At 54.1% G+C, this 19,078-nt stretch overlaps 1 protein-coding gene across 1 annotated transcript in view; it reads right to left on the bottom strand.

The window, feature by feature from the left end:
* Lama5 (laminin subunit alpha 5) overlaps nt 1-19,078 on the bottom strand; it is a 48,537-nt gene that overhangs the window by 25,602 nt on the left and 3,857 nt on the right. Inside the window, exons 2-11 of the mRNA XM_005362749.2 lie at nt 18,293-18,445; nt 6,494-6,611; nt 5,677-5,795; nt 5,415-5,585; nt 5,152-5,249; nt 1,813-1,928; nt 1,607-1,725; nt 1,433-1,523; nt 1,126-1,260; nt 918-980 (exon numbers count right to left, since the gene is read on the bottom strand). Of these exons, the coding sequence (XP_005362806.1) occupies nt 918-980; nt 1,126-1,260; nt 1,433-1,523; nt 1,607-1,725; nt 1,813-1,928; nt 5,152-5,249; nt 5,415-5,585; nt 5,677-5,795; nt 6,494-6,611; nt 18,293-18,445 (1,183 nt within the window). The remainder of the gene's footprint in view (nt 1-917; nt 981-1,125; nt 1,261-1,432; nt 1,524-1,606; nt 1,726-1,812; nt 1,929-5,151; nt 5,250-5,414; nt 5,586-5,676; nt 5,796-6,493; nt 6,612-18,292; nt 18,446-19,078) is intronic.

Genomic DNA, 19,078 nt, shown 5'->3' with positions numbered 1-19,078 from the left:
CAATGGTCCAGCCAGCAGCTGTGCACACAGCCAGCACACCAGTATGCTGCCATGTGTTAGGAAACCAACTTGGCACCTGGGCAAAAGGCCACAAAATATGGAAGTTTGGTAAGCCAGAGAGAGCCTGCTGACTTCTAGGAAGGCACCCTGTGGAGACAAGACCATGAGAAGTCACTGCTGTCTGGATGTCTATCGTGGCATCTTTTTGGAAGGAGGGCAGGGCAGCTGGTTAATTCAATGCTCCATCTGTCCGTATAACGGGCTGTGAAGGGACATGTTTATGGGATGGTTGTGGGAGAAGACACAATCCCCAAACAGTGTGCATGGTTTACTACAGTGTTTATAAAAAAGAGTGCACACAGACACAGAGTTCAGGGTGCACAGAGGCGGTTATTTGCCTTTCGTGTTTGCTGAGGTGCTGACGATGGAACCCAGGGCTGTGAAAGCCAGGCGAGCACTGCACCATGGAACTACAGCTGTATCCCCAAGAGGGCTGTTCCCAAGCTTCTACAAGGGTTTCCAATGAGACTGTGCATTATTTAAAATAAATAAATAAATAAAAATTCGGGGCTGAAGAGATGGTTCAGCAGTTAGAAGCACTGGCTGCTCTTGCAGAGGACTGGAATTCAGGTCCCAGCATCCACATGGTGGCTCAGAGCTATAACTTAGGATCAGGAAGTCCAACACCTTCCTTTCTGCCTCCATGGGCACCAGACACGCACACAATGCATAGACACTCACATAAAACACACATACACAGGAAGTAAAAATTAATTTTAAAATTGAATAGACTAAATGATGAAGATTAAAACCGGCCCTTTGCATACACTTCTTCCTGAAGGTCGTGGTGACCTCAGGGTGCGTAGGCTCTGGTGACTGTCAGGGTATGTAGGTCATGGTGACCTCAGCGTACTTACTCACTATCTGTCCAGCAGGCGATACTTGTTCTCTGGTGTCATTGTTGGGGAACGAGGACACAGCTGAGGAGCAAACATTGCACACACGTCAACTAGGTCTGCTGGGCAAGCTCTCTGGACCGCAGAGCAGCCCAGGGCTCCACCCTTCCTCAGCCTCAGCCCTGGGCCTTCCTGCTAACCCCCACCCGAGCTCCCAGCTGGCCCTCACGGTAGCAGTGTGGAAAATCAGTGTAGCCCTCGGCACAGGCGGCACAGTGCTCTCCCGTGAAGTTGGATCTGCAGTAACAGCGGCCCGTTAAATCTTCACACGTTCCATCGGTGAAGTTGGACTCACAGTCACAGCCTGAGAAACAGTCAGAGATAAAGTCATGGAAACGATGGGGAGTTAACCTCACCCCCTGGGGCGGGGAGGTCTGGGAGATACAGCAGCTAGGACGCTGGGACTTCCCAACCTCCTCTCCCAGCCAGACCATAAAACTCCAGCCTCCATAGCCCAGGAACACAGCTCTACTCACGGCGACAGACATGGGGTGAGTCCAGCGGCTGGTCAGGGGCACGGTAGAAGCCGGGCAAGCAGCGCTCACAGTTGATGCCCGTGGTGTGGTGCTGGGGATAAGGAGCTTGCTAAGTCCCCACATGTTCCCATCACACAGGCCCACCTACACCCGGCCAGCCCTTGCCTAGCCTACCTGGCAATCGAGGCAGACGCCCCCACCTTGGTACACATTGTCCTGGTTCTGGCTGGCATTACGCCGGTCCACCTCAGGGTCGTAGTAACAGTCGTGGGCATGGCCGTGGCAGTTGCAGGCTGTAGTGTCGGAGCCAGTGGTTAGCATGCCCTCCGTGTCCCTGGGACCCCTGGGCGTGGCAGTGCACACGCGTACGGTATACTCACACTGGCACTCATTGGCGTTATCGATGGTAGCAGGCTTCCACGGCTGCTGGTTGAAGCCTGGACAGCATCGGTCACAAGAGCCTCCACATGTATTGTGTTGGCAGGCACACTGCAGCCTGCGAAGGGACGTGGAGGAGTTAGGACATACCCACCCGAGAGACAGAGGGCTGGAGACGAGGTGGGTGGTACGTGCTTGGGCGTTGCTGGCCTGCTGTGTGGGCACAGGGCTCGCTTCCCTCAGTCCCCAGCTGTCATGCAGAAAGCGCTGGTCCAGACACCCTACTCCTACCCCAGCGGCTGTGCACATGGCCTGAGCCTCAGAGAATGGGAACAAGAAAGGGAAAGAGATGGGGGGGAAGGGAGGGCAGCAGAGAGGAGAAGGGATCTCTAGGTGGAAGGAGGCGTCTTAGGTGGAAGGAAGGCTGAAGAGAAGGGTGTGTGTTGATGGTGGGCAGGGCCTACGAGCTCAGCAAGGTGGAACCCTGGCCCTACCAACCCTGCCTGGCCCCCAAAACTCTGATCCAGTTCTAAGGGAGGGACACATTGGTTCACCACTGAGACCCGGATCTCACTCAGCCTGTAAAATCCTCGTGTCGGCCAGACACCCCCATATATCTAGGGCATTTCCCCAGGGGCAAGTGGCCAAGAACTGCTTCCTCTCTCCAAAGGCTGGAGGCCTGCCTGCTGTCCCAGTGGGCAGGGGAACAGCTGGTTGGGGATGAAGACAAGCCTGGAGCATATGCTCTGTATAAACCAACACCTCCGTGTATTCTACCAGCGTGTGGCAGGGTCACAGCCAGCCCACTCAAAGGGGCAGCGTGTGCACTTCCTGAGCAAAACCCAGAAGCCTCTGTGTGCCCCATCCTCCAAGATCTACTCCCATTGATACCCAACAGGGGGCCCGTGGCCTTGGGAGTCAACCCTGCTGCCCCTCCCATCCCAAAAAAAAAAAAAAAGCCTCAGCTTCAGTGGAGAGGGGAGGAACGAACTACCTGTCCGTACAGATAATCAGCAACTACCTAACCTCACCCAGCAGAGGGAAACCCACAGCGGGTGTCTCACTTCTGAGATCCGTGCTCGAGGCACCCCTGGGCTAGTCAGGGAAGTAGGCATTACGTAGAGTAAGACTGGTCACCCTGGGGTTCCTCCATAGCACAGAGGCCCTGCGGAAGCCTGACAAAGGGACAACAAAGTGGGGGCAGCAGATGCCACGCACGGCAGATTTGGGCCCGAGACTCCACTCAGTGAGACAATCCGGTAAATGCTGCAAAAAGACTGCTTCAGACAAACAAAGGAGTCTAAAAATAGGCAGATGTGAAAAACGACTAGTTAGAACTTCCAGAATTGAAAAAATGCAAATATGAAATTTAAAAAACCCAAGCCAAGAGCCAAGACCGGGTCTGGAGAGATAGCTCTGTGGTTAAGAGAGAGCACTGGCTGCTCTCCCAAGGCCGGGGTTTGATTCCTAGTATCCACACTATGGCTCACAACCACCTGTAACTCCAGTTCCAGGGCTCTGACACCTGTTTCTGGCTTCCTTAAATATAAGGCACACATGTAGTGCGTGTGTACATACATGTGGGCAAAACATTCACACATAGAAAATGTTTTAAAAGAGAAAATAAAAGGTTCTCAATGGACTAGGTAAACAACAAACAGATACAGCCAACGGGAGATTCTCCAAGAGCAAGGTGGACCTGAGGAACACAGCCAACGGGAGACTCCAAGAGCAAGGAGGAACAGGGGAAGCTGCTGAGAACAGTGGGGGCAAAACATTCACACATAGAAAATGTTTTAAAAGAGAAAATAAAAGGTTCTCAATGGACTAGGTAAACAACAAACAGATACAGCCAACGGGAGATTCTCCAAGAGCAAGGAGGAACAGGGGAAGCTGCTGAGAACAGTGGGGAGTGAGAGCTGTTCTCAGGCAGGAGCAGTATGTTTCTTCCATACTCATCTGGTGGGAGCATAGACAAGGGCCAGGAGGGCCATGACCAACCAATCAGCAAAAATACATGCATTCTTAGATCTCAGAACAAGAGAGCAGAAGTCCAAGAAACAGCCCCCACCCCCACCCTTCACACTTCCAGCTGGACCCACAGCGCATCTAGGCACAGAGGTCATGAGAGAGGGTAACAGCTCCAACAGTAACAGCCCAAGGGACCCTAGAACCTAGAGAACCTAGTGCTGTCCCAGGTAAAGAACTCACCCACAGGTCGGAAGGCAGTTATCATACAAGAAGCAAAGTTAGCTATACACTGGTTAAGCAGCCATCTTCTCTCTAGGGGTGGGGAGTTTCGAGTAGGGTTCCTCTGTGTAACCCTGGCTGTGCTAGAACTCGCTCTGTAGACCAGGCTGGCCTTGAACTCAGGGCTCCGTACACTTCTGCCTCCCAAGTTCTGGGATTAAAGGCCCAGCTAAGCAAACATCTTCTAAAGATGACTGACAGCCATCCACTAAGTGGCTCAGACGTGTGCTCCAGAAAAAAAGAAACAGAGTTCTGGGGAAGCAAGAGGTCATGAGAGCAAGGATCTGGGAACGAGAGGGTGACCCAGACACTAGAGAGAGAATGAACGTCCCCAGTGGGAACAACAGGGGGTATTTTGATGTGGGAATGATTTCTTATTAATAAAGAAACTGCCTAGGCCCATTTCATAGGCCAACCCTTAGGTAGGCGGAGAAGACAGAACAGGATGCTGGGAGAAAGAAGCTGAGTCAGAGAGTCGCCATGATTGTCCCACTGCAGACAGATGCAGGTTAAGATCATTCCTGGTAAGGCGGCTCATGGGCCACACAGAATAATAGAAATGGGTTAGATCAATATGTAAGAGCTAGCCAATAAGAGGCTGAAACTAATGGGTCAGGCAGTGATTAAAAGAATACAGTTTCCGTGTAATTATTTCGGGGCATAAGCTAAGCTAGCCGTGTGGGCGGCTGGGTGCCTGGGACTCAGCTCCGCAGCTCTTATTTCAACAGTATTTCTCTACAGCTGGATTTGACTGAGCCAGGTAAACCGGTAAAGGTCAGGGTGAGTCTTTGTGCACTGGGGGGCTGGTTTGGGCTGCCTAGACAAAAGGTACACATCCATCTAGGGGCAGAGGTGCACAGTGAGGGATCATGCCCATCCCAAAGGCCCTGGGTCTAGAACCCCACACCTCTGTGGAATTCAGGGCAAATAGCCACCCAAGACCAGGACACCCTGAGAGGGTTACACAGTACTGCCTCTTCCGATGGAAAAATGGAGACCCAGGGTAGCAGCCAGCGCAGGTGCCATTGGGAAGCCAAAGCTGTGACAGGCAGGGAGGCAGATGAGGTTAAACAGAGAACCAAAGGTCTCACCTGAAAGGATCCGAGGGGTCCTTAGCGTCACAGACATCCGCGTGGCCATGACAGACACAGCGGCCGCCGATGCTGATGTCTTTGATGCTGTAATAATACTGCAGCGGAGGCCATGCGCGTCAGACGTCACCCCGACAGGGCCTTGCCACGGGCCTGCCACCCCCACCTACCCCCTCTCCAGAGCCGCCACGAGAAACCAGCTCTACCACCCTTCCTTCAGCGCTCAACCACACCCCCAGGCTCAACCACACCCCCAGGCTCACCCTGCGGGTGACGGTGGGGTCCCGCAGCGCCTTGCCCATAAGGTGACCCAGGAGTGTATTGGTTCGCAGAAACCGCAGGCGGACGTTGGTGGCCTTGGTGAAGTCTCGAAGTAGAGGTGAATAAGAGAAATTCATGGCCCCGGGGCGCCCGTTCACCAAGGACACTACAATCTGCAGAGGGCACGGCAGGTGAGGTCAGGCGAGGTCAAGCGTGGTCTCAGGGACCCACCACGCCCAGACAGGCATGGCTGGGCACCCTCACCTCGCCATTCTCCAGAGGCACTATTCGCGAGTACTCTGTGGTACAGATGACGTCGTCATCCCGTGTGATGCGCTCTAGGGTCCGAGGTCCGAATCGCTCCAAACAATCCCTCTTGGAGGCTACGGGAAACGGATGAGAAGGTGAGGCCACCAGAAATACACCCACCCTGGGTCCTAACCTAGCACCCGCTGGCTCCCCGCATTCTCTGAAACATGTCTGCTGTTCCTGTGTTCTACTGGCCGGCAGGGGTTACTGAAGAGAGTCCTTGCCCCAGGCAGCCAGGCCAGGCTGGGCGGCAGAGCCTTCCATACCCCACTGCCCAGGCCTCTCCCTGGGTCACGCCAGAGAACAAACACTCCTTAACCTCTTCCCAGGCTGTCTTCGACTACCTCTCTCCCACTCCCAGCCAGGGAGTTTTGGGGGAACGTGCCATCAAGCAGGCCTCATCAGAGCATCCCCACCCTGCCAACATGACTGGTCAGGGTGGCAAGTGGCCAGGCCAGTCAGTGACTCCAGCTCTTTCCTGCCTCAGGCCGTAAAGCTGGCAGAAACTAGGCCCACAGCTGCCAGGGCTGTTTGTTACCATGGGAGCTGCCCGAGCTGAAGTCGATCGAGAGGGGCGAAAACACGGCCCAACGATTCCTGGTACCACCAGTGTGACACCAGCTATGTCCAGTGCCAAGAAGGAAGTCAATAAATATGCTCCCCTCTACACCAAGGTGGCACCGTCACAGGGGCAGGGTGTGGCATCAGAGGCCTTGAGGCAACCGTTGTCCCCATGCAGAGACTCTCCAGCCTCGCAGCTCAGGGCACTCACAGGCAAAGAACTGCCACGGCTGGTAGGTGTGGCCAAAGTCTGTGGACCGCTCCAGCACCCAGAGGTCGGGCCGAGGGGAGTTGGCGAACTTAATGAGTACATAGGCCACGTGGAACACCTGCAGGGGGACAATGGGTGTGACGTTAGGCACTGGGCCCCTCTGGGTACCTGCCCACCCTGTCGGGTGTGAGGGACAGCAGGTGAGGAAGAGGCCACACGTCTGAGGAAGCCCTCAGGTCTGAAGGCGAAATGCCTTCTCCACAACTTCCCTGCCAGGGCAGGTTGAAACCATGGGAGATCACAGCAAAGGAAAAGTCACTTAAGAGAACCAAAGCAGTTGGGTCACTGCTGTCACTAAACCTCACCACGTGGCTCTCAGGCCTCGGGAACTGATTCGAAGGAGGAATGTGGATGACGTAGGAAACGTCAATTAGAACAGTCCAGAAGCTGGAGGGGGAGCTTCCTGCGCCAAGCTGATTAAGAATGAAAGATCAGAACCCCCGCAGATGCACAGACAATGAGGTCCTAAGGAGTTGGCTCCCTAGATAAAGCACTTCCCACCCAACAACCGGAAAACCTGAGTTTTATCCCCAGAACCCAACAGTTGGAAGAAGACTGACTCCACTCTGTGTATATCATGGCATGTATGCCTACACAAACACACAACAACATATGTGTATACCGTGGCATGCATGCCTGCACAAACACATGCACATAAATACACACAACAACACACAATACCAACAACATATGTGTATACCATGGCATGCATGCCTGCACACAACACCAACAACATATGTGTATACCGTGGCATGCATGCCTGCACAAACACACAATAACATATATGTATACTGTGGCATGCATGCCTGCACAAACACATGCACATATACACACACAACAACACACAACAACAACATGTGTGTATACCGTGGCATGCATGCCTACACAAACACACAATAACATATGTGTATACAGTGGCATGCATGCCTGCACAAACACATGCACATAAATACACACAACAACACACAACAACAGCAGCAGCATAATAAAGAAATGTGGACGGGGGCTGGAGAGATGGCTCAGCGGTTAAGAGCATTAGCCGCTCTTCCAGAGGACCCAGCTCTGATTTCCAACGTACACACGGAAACTCACACGTCTGTAGCTCTAGTTCCAGGAGATTCATTGCCCTCTTCTGGCCTCCATAGACACCAGGCATGTATGTGGTACACAGACAAGCACGCAGACAAAACACCAATACACATATGTGCAGCTGGGCAGTGGTGGTGCACATCTTCAATCCCAGCACTTGGGAGGCAGAGGCAGGTGGATCTCTAAGTCTGAGGCCAGCCTGGTCTACAAAGTGAGTTCAGGGTAGCCAGAGTTGTTACAAGGAGAAACTCTGTCTCAAAAACACAAACAAACAAAAACCGCAGACAATGAGGGCTAGGTTCATGAGGTTTCAGATTAGAAAGTTTATCCTGTAGGAAACCAGACTGGGGTCACTGTGTTACATTCTGTCTCTACTTTGCCCGTGCCTTGAGAATATGACTGACGCTGAATTCAAAAGTAATGGAGTAATTATTTTATGGAGTAAATTTCAAGACAGCGTAGCAGTCTGTGCCGTGGTTCTCTATTTTTTTTTTTTTTTTGGTTTTTCGAGACAGGGTTTCTCTGTGGCTTTGGAGCCTGTCCTGGAACTAGCTCTGTAGACCAGGCTGGTCTCGAACTCACACAGATCCGCCTGCCTCTGCCTTCCGAGTGCTGAGATTAAAGGCGTGCGCCACCATCGCCCGGCTGTGCCGTGGTTTTCGCTGGTTTCTCTTAACCAAATTTACAATCAAAATCAGGAAGGGAAAATGAAACAAAGAGGTGAAAAGCGTACAGTTCACCAGAATGGCAGCTTGTTTAAATATGGTTAAGGAGATCGGTAACTTTAACTAGTTACATAGTTAGCGGTTGGAAAGTAAGAAAGGTCCCTGACTCCACCAGGCTCCATGGCATGAAACAGCATGCCTACCAGCAGAAGGCTAACTAGGGACACAGCCTCACAGATTTAGGCCAGTGGAGCGACAGCACAAGGGGCCCATCTATTGCTCAGGCTGACAGAACTTGGCAAATCATCTAGATTTGCTGGGGCGCAGAATACAAGAGTTACGGGGTCATGGAGGCGCCTATCAAGATTTCCAAGAAAAGTCCATCAGGACACACGATGCTTAAGAGTCAGGATACAAATGAAGCTGAAGCTACAGCAAAGAAGAAAAACTGGTGATGCCGGAAACTTGGAAGATCTGCAGAGAAAAGCTATGGGCACCAAGTGTTGTTGACCCAGAGAGGCTGTGTGGTCTGTGCACAGCAAGCCCTTTGGATGGCGCTAACTGCCTGGTGGAGCTCGGATGATGCCACCAGATGCCTTTAATGTTGAGCATATAGCTAAAGGACTTCATGTTTGTCCTTCTGCTTTAGAACCATTCCTTCCTTTCAGAACAGGAATGTCGCAGGACACAGTGATACGCCCCTTTAATCCCAGCACTCGGGAGGCAGGATAGGCGGATCTCTGTCAATTTGAGACCAGCTTGGTCTACAGAGTGAGTTAAAGGACAGCCAGGGCCCAGGGCCCATATAGTGAGAGCGTGTCTCAAAAAAACCTAAAATAAAGAAATTTAAAAGAGGAATGGTAATGTCATTTTACATTGGAATTAACTTCTCGATCTTACAGACATTAAGAGTCTGCCTTGGATGGGCAGTGGTGGCACATGCCATGAATCCCAGTACTTTGGAGGCGGAAGCAGACGCAGGTGAATCTCTGCCAGATCGAGGCCAGCCTGGTCTATAGAACAAGTTCCAGGACAGCCAGGGGAACACAGAGAAACCCAGTCTTGAAAAACCAAAAATACATGGAGCCTTGGATCCATCCCAAGAAAAACATACCCGACCACTCCTCATTCACTCTTGGGCAGCACCTCCAAGTTTGATCTCACTTACCGTGCCCTAGTTCAGCCCACAGTGCTGGCTGGCAAGCTACCCCACACACCCTCTCCCTAGACGCTTCTGGGGCAGCCCATCAGCACCCATTCCAGGTGTGGCCTCTCCGATGCTGAGGAAGGGGAGAATGGTTTTCAGTCTGTCCACGAGTCTGAGAGCTGAGACAAATGCCCCCCACAAGCCCTGGACCCTGGAGCAAGATGAACAACAAAGGGGAGAAGCCAAGTGTCCAAGCTAGGGTCTGCTCCAAGAGCTAGAGCTAAGGAGGCCAATGGTGTGGGCAGGCTAGACCTGACCAGCTCAGGGAGAGATCCCTCCTGCTATCTGCTGCCCCGGTTTCTTGCTCACCAATAGCAGGTGGATGTCATCAGGCTGAAGTCTGTCACCAAGTCTGTAGGACCCACGGGGAAGGGGCTGAAGGGGAACCCTTATTCCAGGCTGTATCCATTTGCTGTCTGTCTTTGTGATAACAATCTGACTCCAAGCAGAACCTGAAGCAGAGCCCATGGAGGGATGCTGCGTACTGGCTCGCTTCCCTCCTGGCTTGCTCTGTTACCGTTCTTAAATAATCCAGGCCCACCTGCCTACAAGCGGCATCAGCCATTCTGCCCAATAATCATTCATCAAGAAAATGTCACACAGACCAATCTGATGGAGAGTCCCTCTTCAACTTGACAACAACAGCACGATTGACCCCTTGTCAACTTGAGGCACAAAAACATTACTGTTAAACTGAACCTTTCCTTCCCAGCCTTTCTCCACGACCCCTTCAATCCTAGCCCCCCCTGCAACTGAAGCTTCACCTTCACCAACGGCCTCTCCAGGAGTCTCACAGTGACTTACAAAGCGTCACAGCTTCTCTCCGTGATCCCTCCAATGCCGCAGCTTTCAGGCCACCCAAACCACGTGGGGACTCTTACACGTTATCAAGTTTGCCTTAAGAAAAAACCTTGAGCTCGTGGACCACAGCTGCTGTGGGCTGACCCTGAGGGAATACTTCCCAGAAGATCTCACCTCAGTTACGCTCTCTTTTTAACAAATCATGGCTGATTTTGCAGCTCCAGCCAATGAGCATCAATTGTTCCAGGAAAGCAAAGAATTTCATATCAGCGGGGCTGGTTTCTGGTTAATCACAGCTGATTCTTTAGTCCCAGGTGACCAGAACCGCAGAGTCTTCCCCTCCCTCCCCCAGCCAGAGACAGGGTTTCTCTGTGTAGTCCTGGCTGTCCTGGAACTCACTCTGTAGACCAGGCTGGCCTTGAACTCAGAGACCCACCTACTTCTGCCTCCCAAGTGCAAGTGCCACCACCACCTGGCAGAACCACAGATTCTTTTTTTTGGGGGTGGGGGGTGGGGTTTCGAGACAGGGTTTCTCTGTGGTTTTGGAGCCTGTCCTGGAACTAGCTCTTGTAGAACCTTTGTAAGTTCGAGGCTGGTCTCAAACTCACAAGATCCGCCTGCCTCTGCCTCCTGAGTGCTGGGATTAAAGGCGTGCGCCTTTAATCATTTGTATGATATTTTAAATTAAGAATGTGTGGTTCTGCCGGGTGGTGGTGGCGCACGCCTTTAATCCCAGCACTCGGGAGGCAGAGGCAGGCGGATCTCTGTGAGTTCGAGGCCAGCCTGGTCTACAAGAGCTAGTGCCAGGACAGGCTCCAAAACCACAGAGAAACCCTGTTTCGAAAAACAAAAAAAAAAAAAAAACAAAAAAACAAATGATTCCAACAGTTTAAAGGGCTCTCAAATCAAACTCCCCTCTGAAGCTTCACAGGTCAGACCTCCACTGTGTGCGCGGAAGAGCTCAGAACTCCAAACTTCTCCACCTTCCTCCCACACATGGTCAGGTCCACAGCAGTGCCCACTCCAGCAGCAACTTCTCTGTTTGCTTCCTGTTGCTGTGATAAAAACTAACCGAAAGCAACTCAGGGAGGAAGGCATTTCTTTCTCATCTTACACTGCAGGGAGCCAAGTCAGAAGCTAAAGCAGAGACCGCGGAGGAATTCCCGGCTTGCTTCCCAGGTCTGCCTTTCTTTCTTTTTAATTTTATGTGCATTGGTGTTCTGCTTGCACATATGTCTGTGCTGGATGCCCTGGAAAGGGAGTTAGACACAGTTGTGAGCTGCCATGTGGATGCTGGAATTGAACTCTTCTTCCTCTAGAAGAGCACTGGCTGCTCTTAACCTCTGAGCCATCTCTCCAGGCCCCCAGCTACCTTTCTTAAATAACCTGCCCAGGAACAGCACCACCCACAGCAGGCTGGGCCCTTCCACATCAGTCATTAATCAAGAAAATGCCCCACAGGCCAATCTGAGGTAAGTGAAAAAATCCTTCCCATAGCTGAGCAGTGGTGGCGCACACCTTTAATCCCAGCATTAGGGAGGCAGAGGCAGGTGGCTCTGAGTTCAAGGCCAAAGATAGTTCCAAGACAATCAGGACCACTCAGAGAAACCTGGCAGAGAGAGAGAGAGAGAGAGAGACAGAGACAGAGACAGAGACAGAGAGACAGAGAGAGAGACACAGAGAGAGAGACAGAGACAGAGAATGTCCTAGGAATGTATACATTCATGTCAAGTTGACAAAACTGAACGGCGCACAGTCTGAGTCATTCTGAAGTCACCTAGTACTTCAGGCAGTACCACAAACCTTTGGGGCTCTAACCCTGGGGAAATCCAAGCTACCCAGACCCCAAGCAGGAAGGACTCCAGGACCCCCAGACACAATCTGAGTGCTGTCCTTGCTGGGATAAAGGGTGGGGCCAATACAACCTCTCCCAGGCACAGGCCTATTCATGGGCTGCCAGGACTGAGGTTATTGTCCACTTCGCTATGTGGGTGAGGGCAGGGAGATACCCCACCCAGGGGGTATCCTAGCCACTTCAGGGTCAACCTTACACTCCATCTCACGCCTCAGCCTCTTGTGCCCTGTGGCCCCAAAATAGAGGTCCAGCAGGTCCTGAACAGTGTGTAATGACAGAAGGACACCCATGAAGAAGACAGACCAGTGACAGCAAGAGGCAGGAGGGAAACTTAGGCATAACAGACATGGACACTGGCTGCTCCTGGGAGCTGGCAGCCTGGCCCTCACGAGTCCCTGGGGCCCACCCCCGCCTTTCCCTGGGCCCGAAACCCAGGCTGCACCCTTGCTGGAGACTCTGGCCTTCCCCAGTCAGCTGGCCCTGCATTTTTCCCAGCTGAGAGCACTCTTACAAATACTGATTCCAAGCCGCTGATGAGCAGAGTAACAAGGCATGAAAACTTCTACCCCTGTGCTGGGATGTGCGTATGCATCCCACCTTCTTTCTTCTGTGTAGCTAAGCCGGTCATCGGCAGCCCTGGGCAGCTATCCTCAAGGGCTTCCTGGCTGCAGACACTAGAGAGCCGGAAGGCTGTGCCTAGCACCTCCCAGACGTCTCCAACCTGGTCTTTGCTCCCAGGACTACAGCGGTGCCCGTGGTATGACCCGGGAAGGGCACGGACCCCTGGCTTTGGCCCTTCCCCCGCCACGCCTGCTCCGCTCAGCTGCCCAGGCAGCCTGACCTTTCTGCTGCTGCTGCTGCTCAGCTCTTTGCAGAAGGAAAAAAATGTCTTTTAAAGCAAAAGGCAAACAAAAGCCGCTGGTTATTTTTAAAATTCTTGCTATTTTGGGGTAGGCACGTCTCCAGGGCAGCAGCCGGGGCCAAGCTCTTGGCCACCATACCCCTCTTACCCCCTGCCCAGCCAGACCTCAGAGGGCCAAGACTCTAAAAGAGAGGTTATGCCCCCATAACCCTGCCTGACAATGCTGGCAACAGTCCCGTGAACCAAGCTGGGCACGCAGGGTGGGAGTTTAGGGAAGGCTCTAGGTTCAAGGTGACCATGTGGTCCTATGAAGCCGCTTCTCCACCCTAGAGACAGGGCAGTGGGAAGAGGTACACAGAGAAGGGCCAAATAAGACAATTCCCTGATGATATGGATGCTCTAGAGCCCCAACTGGAAGACAGCACCTGTCTCCTGCATGGGCGGAGGTGATGCCAAGGTAGCCAGCCCTGGAACCACCTGGCACAGCAGTTCTAAGGAAGGCCAAGCAGGTCTGGACATCACACATGAGGATGAGGAGGAGCTGGTGGGGTCTTCCAGGCCCTGGCATGTGGGTATGCAGAAGGTTAAGCCTCCTGGCTCGCAGCCTCCTAGACTCAGATAACACCTCACCAAGAGATGGGCCACAACTGGCACCTCCAGGAAGGGTCAGTGCTCTGCCCTGGCCCTCTGGGATCTAGGGAGACCTAGGCTGGTGGCTGTGGCACGCGTTCTGGGGCTGAGGGGACCAACCCACCTTTCTAGAGGAGTGACTCAGCGGGTGTCCTGTGACTCAGCCTGCGCCCTGCAGGAAGAAGGCCGGTTGCCAATTCCCGGGGACAGGCCAGGGTCCCAGGCGGTGGTGGGTGGAGGCAGGAAGCCCTTCCTAGCCCCAGGCGTCCGGCTAATGCCCTGACCGCTCCCTTCAGATCACGCTCCAGGGCACCTGGACCTTCTGAGTCCTGAAGACCTTGGGTGATAAGTCCAGCCCACAGTCTCTCTGTCCTTCCCACCTCAGGTAGAGATCTGTTGCCACCACAGAAGGGGCTGTGATGGGGCTGTGATAGGGTCTGCTCAGGCTAGCAGCTGGGTAAACAGGCAGAGCTGTTACTTCAACAGACATGGGAGTCCAAAAACAGGCCATGTGTGGACTCCACCCCAAGAGATAGGGGACAGTAAAGCCCAGGGAGCCAACCAGGCAAGCCCACCACTCAAAAACAAAAATAAAGACAAAACGGGAATTGGGTGCGGCTTGGGGGGGGGAGGGTGCCTGCTTAGTATGCAGGAGGACCTGGACAGACGGCAAAGGAGCCAGATAATTCACGAAAGTGTGGGATAGAAGTCTAAGGTATGGTATGGCACACGCCTGTAATTTTAGCACTTGGGTCGAGGCATTCAAGCTCATCCTCAGTAATGTAGCAAGTTCAAGACCAGCCTGGACTACATGACAACATACAGTTTCATAAAAATTACAAGAACTAAAACCACGCTATACACCCAGAACAGAATCATCTGCCCAATCCACAGGGACGTCCTAAGCACAGCAGGAAAACTGTCAAGGAACCAGCAGGGATGAGCGGCCCTGCAGGGGACAGGAGGCTGTCAACTAGGGGTCCCCGCTAAGCAGACACCAAGATCCTGCATAGCAGCAGGGGGCTGGGCTGGGCTCCTGGACCCTGAACACCCCATCTGGCCCAAGCTCCCTGCCCCTCCTCCCCGCCACCCAGCCAGGTCAGGCCAGAAGGTCACCTAGAGGGGCAGAGGACGTAGTTGATCCCAAGAGGACCCCCCACGGCTGAAACCCAAACAGTTTAGTCTCGGGAGAGGTGCAGCGACAAAGAGAGGCCAGGGCAGCGGAGTTTGTTTAAAAACACAGAAAACAGGAAACCTTTGGGGGCCGCCAAGGCACGGGGACAGTCAGAGAGAGTGGCGTGGGAGGTGCACATCACTTCACACAGAGTGAGCAAGGGATGATGTGGGTGAGGGACAGTGGTATGTGGACACAGAGCCAGGGTGGCATCAAAGGGACAACCAGGGTACCCGCGGTCCCTGGGGCCGAGACCTCTCCTGAGCTAGGGGAGTGAGAAGAGGAAAGAGAGGGGAAGAGGAGGGAGGTAGAGGAGGGGGAGGGAAGAAAAGAAGGGGGAGGTAGCAGAGAAGAAAGAAGGGGAGGGGAGAGGTGGAAGGAGGAGGTGGAAAGAGAAGACATAGAGGGAGAGAGAGGGATTAGAGGGAGGGGAGGGGTGGGTGGGGAGAGGTATACAGGGTGAGTATGAAGCAACTTCCAGAGAGGAAAGAAGGGGGCCCCAACTCAGGACCCCTACTCTCCTACCCCAGGAGTCCAGCTAAAGGGGTCAGGTGGGCACAGCCCTGCACCTGCCCTGGCCCCTGGACTCTGTAACTTAAGCCTGGCCACAGCTATACTTCCTGCCACTTCCCTGGGCAACCCAACTGGTCTCAGGACATTGGCCACATGGCTGTGCGCCCAGCCAGGCCCAGGGAGCCATGCCAGAAGCTTCGGCCTCATGACCGCTAGCAGCCAGAGAGACTAGCAAGCCTGTCTACAGAACCCTCAACCCAGACAATTGCTTGAGCACAGGCCTGCGGTATGTCTAGGTGTCACTGAGCCACCACACCTGGGGCTGGTGTTCTTGTTCTTCCAGTCAGAGAAGAAAACCTGGGGCGGGGGGGGGGGGGGCAAGATCCAGTAGCACAGCCAACCCTGGGGCGCAGGCCCCTCTCCCTGGCCTAATTTGACTTTAACCAACATTTTTAGCCTTAGGTCCAACCAGCTCGGTCCTCATCCTAAGTGGCCTCAATGTCCTTGCATACTCTTTTGCCCTGAGCCTGGTACCTCCAGAGAGTCCTGAAGCTCAGGCCTTTGGGGCTGGCACCTGAGTAGTCCCCACACTACCAAGAGAGGACAAAGCCCCCGTCCAGCAGGAGGGCTGACACTCCTCACCTCTTCCTTCGAGCTGACAACACAGGTAGGGAGGGGCTACTGCCAAGACGCCAGGTTTGCAGACTGGGGATAGGGGAAGAGGACACAGGCCTGGGCCAGCCTACTCATCCCTGCCTGCTGAGGGGCTGCCATGAGGCCTGAGTCCAGTTCCCTGGCACCAGGTCTGACTCTGGAAAGAGGAAGATGGGAACAGCAACCTGAATACTGGGTCCCAGAAACCTTCAGAGGATACAAGGAGATAGAAGAGCTCCCTTCAACCCTTGGAAGTCAGGCTAGGACTCAAGAAACTGGAACCTCTTCCAGACCCTCCCCAGCAGAAAACATCCTCTTTCTCGCCTCCAATAAAAGCCCAGTCTCTCCTAGGTGTCCAGTCCAAGTGCCCTGGCTGCTCCCAGACAGGTGTCATCGGGACTAGCCTTCCAAGCCCAGTGCCAGCCTTGGACATAAGATCCAGGGCAGCCTAGCAGCCCAGGCCGCCCTCCCCAGGCCTGTAGGGCTCCCTGCCAACCACCCCCACCTCTTCCCAGGGCATCCGCTTTCACCAGAACAAAGGCTGCTGGCCAGGCGCTTCCTAATGCTTCCTGAAGGAGCCCCAGCCCGGGGCTAGCGCCTTGAAGGACCTCCCAGACCTGCAGCACAGACCCAGGAAGAACTCCCCCACGAAGGGCTGGAGTTGGTCTGCCTGCCCCAATCTCAGAGCTTCCTGCCCCTACCATGGCTGGCAGTCACTGGGCCAGCAGTGACAAGGGCTGGAGAGGACAAAGAAAGCAGACAGGGAAGGCTGGTAGTGGCCTCTTCTCAAACATAGCTGGACTGGGTTTCCCTTCCTAGTAAAACTGAGGCAGAGAGAGATAAGATGCCACCACGCCTGAAGCTCTCTCCCAGCTTGGGAACAACCCAAGGCCCAATGGACAGAGGTGAGAACCAGGCTAAGAGGTGGCTCTGGGCCCTGGAGGTAGCCGAGTCCACTGCCCTCCTTCACTCCCACACTGCACTTGGGCATAGTGCCCACCTGCTCTGGGTTGCCATGGAGATAGGGCCCCTGTCCCCAGCACTACCTCACCCCTGCCTCCTTAGAGCCAGCCAGGCAGGGCTGGGAGGAAGAGAAGGACCTGAGCACCCCTTGTTGCCCCTAGCAAGTGATAATCCACATACACGCCCTCTCATTGGGTGCCCCACTGCTGTGCCAAAGAGGTGGCTTTGGGTTCAAAGAGCTTCTGACACCCCGCAGCTCCGGGGTACAGGGATTCAGATGGTGGAAAGGCTGGGAGATAAGGGAAATAAATAGACCAGGTCAAGACCAAACCAGACAGCCCTGGGTGGGGTGGCCGCCTCCTCCTTTCCCTCCTTCTCCACACTGGCTGCAGGAACACTATTGAGAATCCGGGTTCTGTGAGGTTCTAGACTACTCGCTGAGACCTGGTCTGCTCTCCAGGTGCCTGTCATGGGATACCAAGTGGGGAAGCAGGGACCTGCTGTCCAGGCCTGTCCCTCAGCCTGTCTGTGATGACACCTTACTCTGCCCACCCCTCAGGCTGCGGCAGGCACAGAGACCCAGGAAGAAGCAGAGGCCAGCTGTGGTGGACTGGAAGGATGGCAAGTCTGTAGGATGAAACCCATAGCCGGCCCGGCCCCGGCCCCGGCCCCGGCCCCGGCCCCGGCCCCGGCCCCAGGCCCACCAAGCCCAGTTCACCTACACACTCTTACCTAGGTCCCAGGGAGCCTCAATATGGCCAGTACTCCCATAAGCCAGGATTCCAGAACAGAGTTTTGTGAGTGTGAGCCAGTCCTGGAGTGACACCAGAGTCCCCAGGTCCTGTTCACCTTGGGGTAGCTTGCTCATCGCTGAGAAACAGCCTGATCTACCCTCCTGCCCGCACAGGAGCCTGGAGGCCTATGAGGGTTCAGAGTGGCCAGCCTGGGTTCAGTCACTGACCCTCTGACCTAAAGGTGGTCACCACCACACAGGTATCTCAGGAATGTCCACTTCTACCAGGCTCCCTCCACATTCCTGCGCCCCTCCCATCTCCATCAGGAATTCCTTAGAGTAAACACCAAGGCGACGCAGAGGGCATGAGGGGCCCTAAGGCAGGGCTGCCAGGCCTTCCTGTGCCCCGCCAGCACCAACTCTGGCGTGCCCTTTGCCGGTGGCCCTTTCAGTCCCCTCTGCCTGTGCTGGCCCTGCTCCCAGCAGCCCTGTTCCAGGCTCTGCCTCCCCGGATGATGACCTCACCAATCCCATTGTCTTGTGCCCAAGGCGAGCTTGGTGGCTGGAGAGGCACAGACAAAAATGAACCCTACCTGGCCCAGGTCCAGCGTGACGTTGACCTCATTGTACTCCAGGCCACGGGACAGGGGTGGGCTCTGCCACCAGCGCTCGGTGCCATCGATCGCGTTGCTCACAGGGTGTGCCTTGTTGCTGTTGGCAGCTGTACAGATGTCACAGTACTGGCCCTGCAGGGAGAAGATGGCCAGGTGACCAAGAAGGGCTAAGCACCCTTCTCTCCTCTAGACCCACCATCCTGCCATAGGAACCCTGGGTCCCCCAAACTGGTCTCAGTCCTCAACCTTCCCATCCTCAACTTTCAGTTACTAAATCGGTTCAGGAGGTATGGCTCACATTACAGGAAAACCAGCTTCCCCTCCCCCCAAATTTATTTAATTTTATTTTTATGTGCATTGGTGTTAGGGTGTCAGGTCCCTTGGAACTGGAGACACAGACAGTTGTGAGCTGCCTTGTGGGTGCTGGGAATTGAACCCAGGTCCTCTGGAAGAGCAATCAGTGCTCTTAACCACTGAGCCATCTCTCCAGCCCGAAAACCAGAGTGTGAGGAGACACCTGCTTTAGGTGAGGAAAATCAAGGCAAGCCTCCATGGGAAGACAGCGTCAGAGGCATTCTGGGTAAAAGGAGTATGCTCTGGCCGAGGGCTGGCTATGGGAAAGGCTCTGGGGGATTGACTCAGCCAAAGAGCAAGAGAGATGAGAGCAGGTGAGACACCCTTCACCCCTACCAACAACCACACTACCACTCTCCCTGCAAGGAATCCTACAAAGGGATAGTGTGTGTGTCTGTGGTATATGTCTGT

The sequence above is a fragment of the Microtus ochrogaster genome, linkage group LG8, assembly GCF_000317375.1.
Source record: "Microtus ochrogaster isolate Prairie Vole_2 linkage group LG8, MicOch1.0, whole genome shotgun sequence".
Taxonomy (NCBI): domain Eukaryota; kingdom Metazoa; phylum Chordata; class Mammalia; order Rodentia; family Cricetidae; genus Microtus; species Microtus ochrogaster.
The sequence above is the reverse complement of the archived record's forward strand: the minus strand, read 5'-3'. Positions and strand labels throughout refer to the sequence as shown.